The 9,048-nt window shown below is 42.0% G+C and overlaps 1 protein-coding gene across 4 annotated transcripts; it reads left to right on the top strand.

Moving 5' to 3' along the window:
• The first annotated feature begins 2,731 nt into the window (after positions 1-2,731).
• On the top strand, positions 2,732-5,864 carry BAC2 (Mitochondrial substrate carrier family protein). 4 transcript variants are annotated; one of them, XM_087668443.1, is made up of 3 exons: positions 2,732-2,990; positions 3,677-4,040; positions 4,933-5,864. In XM_087668443.1, exons 2-3 carry the CDS (start codon positions 3,759-3,761, stop codon positions 5,605-5,607), a joined length of 957 nt encoding a protein of 318 aa, XP_087524569.1. In that variant the 5' UTR covers positions 2,732-2,990; positions 3,677-3,758; the 3' UTR covers positions 5,608-5,864. The 4 variants fall into 4 exon arrangements, with proteins under 4 accessions (XP_087524569.1, XP_087524568.1, XP_087524570.1 ...); XM_087668442.1 differs by having other exon boundaries at positions 2,732-2,986; XM_087668444.1 differs by lacking the exon at positions 2,732-2,990 and adding an exon at positions 3,055-3,676 and having other exon boundaries at positions 3,753-4,040.
• Positions 5,865-9,048: the final 3,184 nt, after the last annotated feature.

Below are 9,048 nucleotides of genomic sequence, written 5' to 3' on the forward strand. Positions count from 1 at the left end.
CTTCTCTTCTTCTCCTTCTCCTTCTCCCTCTCTCTCTCTCTCTCCTTCTCTTTCTCTCTCTCTCTTCTTCCTCTCCTTCTACTTTTCCTCTCCGTCTCCTTCCCTCTCTCCCTCTCCTTCTCTTCTTCTCTCTCTCTCCTCTCCTTCTTCTACTTCTTTTTCTCTTTTTCTCCTTCTCTCTCTCCCTCTTCTTCTTCTCTTTCTCCCTCTTCTTCTCCTTCTTTCTCTCCCTTCCTCTTCTTCTTCTTCTTCTTCTTCTTCTTCTTCTTCTTCTTCTTCTTCTTCTTCTTCTCTCTCTCTTCTCTCTTATTAGGACGCCAGGGAGGGGAGGGCGCGCTGTATTCCAAACAGAGGGGGGGAGGAGATGACGAAGTACGAGGGGGGGAAGGCCGTACTGCAGACGGAGGGAGGGGGAACGTTGCCTGTCGCGAGCTGAAGGGGGTGCACTGTAGTCCACGGAGGGGGGGGGGAAGGCTTTATAAGGTGGGAGGGGGGAGAAAGCAGCTGCCTGCCGCCATTTGGGGGGCTGCATCCCCCCCTTCTCTCACTTCTTACTCACACACACACACACTCTCTCTCCCCGCCATGCACACGGCAGGGGGAGAGAGATGGAGAGTAATAAAATTTCAAAAAAAAAAAAAATTTTGAGGGGGAGGGGGGGTTCTCATGGGGGAGGCACGGGGGAAGCACGGGAGTCACGATGGGGGACATTACAAGAATTTGCTCAAACTTGTGTGCAATTAGCTCAATTAACCTTCATGAGGATGCATCTACAAGAAGCCATTCATATCATGTGCATTCTAAGGGTATTAAAAAACCTCCTTTATTTAATGTTATAAGGAAATAAAGTGATCCCTTTTTCTTAAGAAACTTATAGGTATTTTACAAATTGCAATTAAAAAGCCCCTTTTACGACTACAATCCTATAATTTATCTAACTCTAGTCAAATAAGATAATCCTTCTATTGATCACTCATGGTGCACTTACACCTTTTGAGATGCAACCCTCGAGGTAACCTTAAGTCCATTACACACAAGTGATACCCATAAACAAAATATTCATGGTTTACATAACTTGGGTAAATCACTTCCTTGTAGGTGATGGAACAAGTTATTGACTAATTACCTTGAAGGAGTGCTCAACTTGATTCAACAAAAGCCCTTGGATCTCCAAATCAATTCTTGGATGGAGGAATGAAAGGGTGTAGAGATTTTTATGTAGGTGAGGATGTTTGCTTGGATGAAGTTTTACCTTTTTTACTATTACTTGGACATTTATTTGCTTGGTATGCATCTTCGGACATTTGCATAGGAAGGATGCTCAAAATGTGTGAAAGGGCCTCTAGGTTGATTGAAAAAATTTTAAATCTTTATTCAACCATGTTGTATTAGAACTACCTAGCACTAGGCCTTGTAGGGGCAATGAAAATGTGTAAAGGTGCCGAAGCTTTATGTGGCTATGCAAGTTGGATTAGGAGCAAGTCAACTACAAGTTGCAACGCATTAATGGTTGATGGTTATACTCAATTGGCTAACATGAGAGTGACGGTTTCTCATTTGCTTGCACTTTGAGAACTTCATTAACATGAGGTCTTTTGCTTATGTTAGCAGGTGATAGTTGGGATTAAGCAAACCTTGCTAAAACTAGTCCCACTCCACACGAGCAAGTGGGAGTGGGGTATAGTCACTTTGACTGCCCCTACTAACCCTAGGTGCAATCCAACACTTGGAGGGTTAACACACTCCCATTCCCCTTAGAAAACCTAGGTGCAGTCCAACTCTCGCATTGTTGATAGGTTTTTGCAAACGGATAGGAAAATTGTAGGGGAGTTGGCACACATTTGACGAACTTTGACAAAATAGCAAATATTTATGAACATTTTGCGAAACATTATTGTGCTAGTCAGTAATGCAACCTGCAACTTTATTTGCATGATGTGGTTGAATACTTTGGCTTCTTACAAATAACCATTTGCCTACAACACATGGGAACCTTGCTACAATCATGGTATTGTGAGTTTTGGATGTTTGGCATTCATTCTCAAGCACACTGTGGGAATCAAACTTTTTCTTTTCTTTTCATAGAGCAGTGTGCAACCATTACTCTTACATGTATATTGTAAACTGTGCTGAGAGAAAAAGGGGTTTAATGCAAAATGAATTACGACAATTTCAAAACACCTTCAAAACTTTAGAAAAGGAGGTTTAAAACCTTGAACTTTACAAACATCTCAGCTATAAAAATTGATAAATATATGTAATTTGATTGAAAAATCCCTCCAAAATTTGAGTTAAAGGTTTTGAAATCTAGAACCAAAAGTGTATGTTCTTGGGGTGAGATTGTAAAGGTCGTACAATTTAATGCACTTGTTATATTTTAAAAAAGAAAGGCTTGAAAATTGAGAGATGCTCTTACTGAAAAGTCCTAATTTTTCATATCTCTAATTTTCAAATATTTATTCTTCTTTTTTGGAAATAAATTGTGTCCATGTGATTCGTGAGGCTGTATTTTTGGAATTCCTTTTTTATCAATTGGGCGAAATGCCAGTAAATGCTGCTAATTTTGTGGAGAGGCATTCGTCCCCGAAATTTGGGGGCAAATCTGTTCAAAGATCAGCAAAATTCCTTTCTTTTTTTCCCCTTCAAGCAACAAAATCTGGGGCCTTGTTGGTGGGGTCCTCTCGCCATGAAAGAAAGGAAGAGTCCGACATTCTTGTATGTTCTCTTCTCCGTGGCTTCCGATTCTCATGCCCAGTTGCTCATTCCAATCGAATAAACATTCGAAAAGTTCCTCACCTGCCCAATTTCACAAACCCACAGTCCAATTCGTGTGCGTCTCTCCCTCCCTCCCTCTCAATCTCTGTCTGTCTGTCTGTCTCTCTCTCCGTGTCTCCGCCTGCACACAGCACGCCATATCCCTTATCCTGAAGCAGACAATTTGAAGCTCCAGGTAGAGCTGTCATCGTCAGCAAACACATACCTTTAGGTTGGTATGATCCTATCTGATATTGCATTTTTAACTCTATTCGACCTTGCAAGTTGCAATTGATCTGTTTTTTAAGCCAACACCCACCAAATTTATCAAGGCCTCAACCTGCAAAGAAGCTTGAGTAGAGTTCATCTCCCATGACATTAAGGATGGTCTTGAAATTCACCAGACTTTGTCTTGTCACATCAAGTAGAACACCGAGAATGAGCTTGAGGCTCTTGCCTTGTCTCCCGACTCCTCCTTGACCTTTACAGTAATTTGAGAAAGAAGGCTGTTGGACATTAGCTGAGGGGATTGATTGATTCAGGATAGGCGCAAGGAATTTTGAGTGTGATGGTGTTTCTTTCCCAATGTGGTAGACATCTTGGAAACAACCACAGAAGCTTTTCCTGTGCACCCAGGAGTTGTGGGGGAGTCTACCTTTTGCACCTAACAGATTTTCCATTAAGGATCATTTTGGTGTGGAATCATGATTGAAATTGACACTGATTTTATCATTCTATCAGGGCCTGCCCTTTTGCATGTACACACTTCCCTGAAAGCTGACGAATATATTGATCTAAGTGACATTTGTAGTTACTTCTAGCCTATGCCTAAGGACGGTCATGATTTTTAGTCTGGAACAGGCACATATGTATGATGCAGCCGCTTGGTTCCTCTATTGAGACTTTGAACACTTTGCTGCAGGTTGGTTTTCTGTGAAGTAGAGTCAAGATTTGTGTGCTGGTTCAAAGCTATTCGGCTGAGCATCTGATACATACAGGCGTAAATGTTTATTGAGGAAAATACTAGTGCTTCCAACATGGAGTTTTGGCCAGAATTTGGTGCAAACAGTTGGGGCAGGGAGTTTGTCGCCGGCGGCGTTGGTGGCATGGCAGGTGTCATAGCTGGACATCCACTCGATACCCTCAGAATCCATCTGCAGCAACCACACATGTCTAAAGTTAAATTCTCAGCTTTCGGCTTGATGCGCCATATCAACACGCTTGGGGGAGGGCCATTGGCCTTTTACAAAGGCATGGGTGCCCCACTTGCTTCAGTCCCTATCCAGGTAAATCCATTTCACCCCACCAATATTGTTCATTTTGTCTCAAAAATTGTGCAAGTTGATGGCCTGTTCATCAGTGTTTTCTACCTCATGCAGAGCATCATTGGAGATGTTACTGCTTATTTGCTGTCTAGTTTGATTTACAGTTAGTTCCTTTTGGAGATGTTACTGCTTATTGGGGTGGTGGGGGGGGGTGGGGGTATGTTGTCTAGTTGGCCTTAACCCTGTGGGTTGTTGCTTGAGCCCCATCCTTGTTCATATCTGTGCTAATAGACTTTGAAGTATTTGCCTCGTAATACATGGGCACCATGCCTTTTTCGATCAATCACCATGGAAAAATGTTATTATCTCAGGAACAGTTGAGCTTAAAGTCTGGAAATCTGGGGGACTTGTGAAGATGAAGTTCATAGAATCAAAGCCATCAGAAGCTTGGATTTATCAAACAGTGTGTGGATAAAATTAATAGATATTACACCTGGCCAGTGAAGATAGATCCGTCTGTGCTTAGGCACTGTATCTGCATGTATCTCACATCCTTGTAGCACGTTGGGTTAGGACTTGGAATCAATTATTGTAGCTCCTTTCAAGCCATTGTTGGCAGTAGTTGTGCCACTGTTGTAAAACTTTTTGACTCTATCAGTAAAGCTGACAGAGAGCTGTGTTTTGTCTGACCTATTACTAAAATTTGACACCCTGAATATTTCCATTATCTGAATGTTTCTGCCTTGCATGACAGATGATGCACAAAGTGTAAAGTTTGATAAAATTTGACACCCTGAATATTTCCATTATCTGAATGTTTCTGCCTTGCATGACAGATGATGCACAAAATGTAAAGTTTGAAAATCTGCAGGTTTTCATTCCCAAGCTTTACATTGTGGGCATCTTTGTGCAGAATGCAGTGACCTTCCAAGCCTATGGAATGATTTCAAGGGCATTGGCCAGCACGCAAGAGGAACCAGCACCATATTCAAAAGTTGCCCTGGCTGGTCTAGGGGCAGGTGTCATACAAACAGGGATTCTTACACCGGTGGAATTGATCAAGATCCGATTGCAGTTACTCTCATCAACATCAAGGCAAGGGAAGGCAGCTGCGAGTGCAGGTCCTCTTGCCTTGGCCCAGTCCATCTTACAACAGGAGGGAGTGAGGGGCCTGTACCGCGGTCTCGGGGTTACCATACTGCGTGATGCTCCTTCGCATGCTCTCTATTTCGGGACATACGAGTACACGCGAGAGCGGTTGCACCCGGGATGCCGTACCTTAGGCAACGAGAGCCTCATGACCATGCTCACGGCGGGTGGCATTGCAGGCGTAGCTAGCTGGGTGTGTTGCTACCCTTTGGATGTGGTGAAGTCTCGCCTGCAGGCACAAGGAGGGCCACTACCCCTCAAGTACAGGGGCATGATCGACTGTTTCCGTAAGAGCATCTGCGAAGAGGGCTTCTCGGTGCTGTGGCGAGGCTTGGGTGCTGCAGTTGCAAGGGCATACATTGTCAATGGGGCCATCTTCTCTGCATATGAGCTCACACTGCGCTTCATGCCTGTTGATGAACAAGAAGCTTGCATCTAATTGGAGTACCCCTTCCTCTCTCAGTGATAGCAACCAAAAGATTACTCATTCTTTTTGTAACTCAAAATTTTCTCCAAGCAATTTCTCTGATAGCTGCCTCTGAGCCAGGATGAACTTTGAAGGTTGTTTACAACACTTAATTGGGTAAGTACCTGGTAAGATACCACTTCTGTCTTACCATTTTAACGTTGAAGAAGACCAAGATTTGTAATTGTACAGTTCTATTGTAACAATCAATGACACTCTGAATTATTTGATCTTTGCCATCATTTTTGTGGAAGGGCCTTTTCTAACTTCCTACATAACCACACAAGAAGAATATAGACGGTTTGGAGCATCTCTGGTTTGAAGTTTTGAACTATACATGGATCTGTTTCATCCTGATTGAGGAAGATTTGTAAATTTAGCATATTTCTGCTCTTTTACATAACATTTCATAGATAATCATTTTTCATATCGTGCTTCAAGCCTTCCGCTTCATATTATTATTAATTAGTAATATATTAGTGATTATTAACATCGTATATAATGATACATTATGTGTAATAATGTCTAATGTATTAATATATAACACCAATTATAATGTATTAATCATAATATATTATTAATTACTAGCATTGAATATTAAAATATTGAAGATACACATTATTTTAATATTATTATATTAGTATTAAAACTTTTAATAGAAAATGTTGATATTTTAAAAAGTTCAAATTTTTTGTATTAAGATATGTTAAGAATTTTTTGTATGAAGATATGGTGGCATCCCCATATTTTAGTGGAAGTGGATATCCGTAAGAAGCTTAAGGACAAGATAATAATCAGGAATTCAAAGGGTCAGCCCATTTGTACACAACCAGTCATATATAAAAACCTCCCTAATTCTTGCTTCAAATGTATGAAACATGGACACTTTATTAGGGATTGCCCTGAATGGGGCAAAGAACAGAAGAAGGTGGTGAAGGAGCCTCCCCCCCAACAAACAGAGCTGAGGAAGGATTCCAGAGAGTGTAGAACAGAAAACTTGTTAATAAGAATCAAAAGTCTCAAACAGGGAAAAAGAATAATAATACTAAGTTTAACTCTTTGAATAAATACACAGTTTTGCTTGAAAATTGTGGTGATATAGTTCATGACGCTAATGGGCCAAGGAAAACCACAGAGGTAGAATCCGACCACAAGGACGACTTTGTCGATAGAACACAAATTTTTCAAGAAACACAGATGCAGGTAGATGAATTTGAGAAAGAAATTAATGACTTAGATATGCAACTAAAATGGAGGAAACATTGGCCGAGAGGGTCTTAGATAATGAGAAATTAGGGGCGGAGGAGGAGTCCCTCCCCACTTGCCCTCAACCTGCAGACGCGGGTCATCACCATTCTGCCCCCCCCCCCCCCCCCCCCCGCTCCCTGACACCCCGATCCAATCTGAACTCTAGAATTGTTGGAATCAATAAAAGAAGATTATCTACCATGAATGCAGGAAATGCGGCTACCAACCGGTAAGGGTCCCACAGCTAAAGGCTCCAACTCTAAAAATAACAAGAATTAATGATAAACAAGCTCAAGATAATTAACTTCAACTGTAAAGGACTTACTGATCCCAATCGAGCCCGAATCATCAAGACCTGGCTCTTTCAGGACAATATCAAACCAGATGTAGTTTGCCTTCGGGAAGTGAAGGTGGCCGGTCCCCATCTTGCTAAAAATCTAGATATTCTTTCACACCAATTTCAATGGCTTTTTACAAACCATTCGGGTGGAAGTGGTGGCATAGCCATAAGGATCTTAGGAAAATTATCCCATCTCATTAAATCTCATTAAAGAGGTACTCAAGGACACTGCCCATGCTTGGGTATCAGTAGTCTTCAAAGGACAAGAAGACTGGCCGGTCACATCAATATACGCCCCCTCCTCTCCCAAAGATAGGATCACCACCTAGAAGTCCCTAAAATCCATCCCCTTCCCAATGATACTTGCAGGGGATTTCAACATGGTAGAACATATTCAAGATCACTTCAATAGTAAAGACAACATCATAGGGGGTGCTGAGTTTCTAGAATGGAATGAACTAGTGGGGTTTCACGGTTTGGTAGATATTGGCCACATAGGGGGCCTTTACTTGGTCTAACAACCAAAGCCCACCATTTATGAGGAAAGCTCGTCTAGATAGGTGTTATGTTTCTACAACTATCCTCACATCCTTTGCTGACTATACCCAAACCACATCACACACCATAGTAATGTCAGATCATAAACCAGTGATCTTTTCCTTCTCACTAGTGACATCTGCCTCATGTAGAGCGGGCTGGTTACACACGGACCCAGACATATTCAAATACCATCATGTTCGTAAGGGAATCGAAACCATACGGTCCAATCATTTCCCAATGACAGGCAGCCCAAGCCCAAGCCTGGGCAGTTGCCATCAAAGAAAGCCAAAAACTTCTTAACAGGGCGAAACAAACACAAACAAGGGTAAGGCAAGAGCGACGGGCAAAATTGTATCAAGAAATCTCCTTCATAGAAGGTAGAATAACTAAAGGGGAACCTCACCTTCATGATTTGCTTCTCTCTAGAAGACCGGCCCTTAGACAGGAAGAGGCCTTAGAAACTAAAAGTTTACACCTTTTTTTTAGAGATTGGTGGTCAGACCACATGGATAGACTGGCTAAGGTAAATTTCAATATCCTGAAGGCCAAGCAGGCCAAAGAGAGGCTCCCCTTACTAGAAAAACCCAATGGCACCTTTGCCTTAGACCAAGCAGAAAACCTAACGGTCACCTTTAACCATTTTTTCGACCTTTTTGGGAGAACAAACAACCTACATTAGAGCAGACAAAGCCATGATTTCTCGATACAGAAAAAGAGTTATACCACCCGAATTAACTCAAATTTTGGACAGGGACCTTTCAACAGTTGAGATAGCAAACTCAATTGATTCTTCAGCTAAGGGGAAATCCCCGAGCCTTGATGGGCTTCCCAATGAAATCTTTCAAGAATTGGAAAACCTTTTGGTCAAGCCCCTTATGGAGGTATGGGCTGAAGAAATCCATTATGGGGCTCTCCCTATCACAGTTAACCAAGGGGTGGTTAAACTAATTCATAAGAAGGGAGTTAAGGAGCAGTTGAGCAACTGGCGGCCCATAACTTGTCTCAACTCTGCGTACAAGGCCTATGCCAAGGCCTTGGCAAGGAGACTGGTACACCACCTCCAAGCTTGGATACAGAAGGAGCAAAAAGGTTTTGTTAAGAGCTGCTACATACTAGATGCGATCATTAGTTTGTGGAAGGGATGGAATATGCAGAGAAACAACATCAAGACTTCGTGTTTCTCAAGATAGATTTCGATAAGGCCTATGATAGACTAGAGTGGGATTATACACTACAATCCTTAATAGACATGGGATTAGGCAGGAAGTATGTCAATCAGGTCCATC

Source organism: Lygodium microphyllum, chromosome 26 (assembly GCF_053477565.2).
Source record: "Lygodium microphyllum isolate KBCC chromosome 26, Lygodium_microphyllum_v1.1.10, whole genome shotgun sequence".
Taxonomy (NCBI): Eukaryota; Viridiplantae; Streptophyta; class Polypodiopsida; order Schizaeales; family Lygodiaceae; genus Lygodium; species Lygodium microphyllum.

Excerpts from the sequence above, each read along its gene's own strand:
- BAC2 (XM_087668443.1), top strand. The coding sequence starts at position 3,759 with ATGTTTATTGAGGAAAATACTAGTGCTTCCAACATGGAGTTTTGGCCA. Across the intron at positions 4,041-4,932 it reads TTGCTTCAGTCCCTATCCAG|AATGCAGTGACCTTCCAAGC; the intron begins GTAAATCCATTT and ends ATCTTTGTGCAG.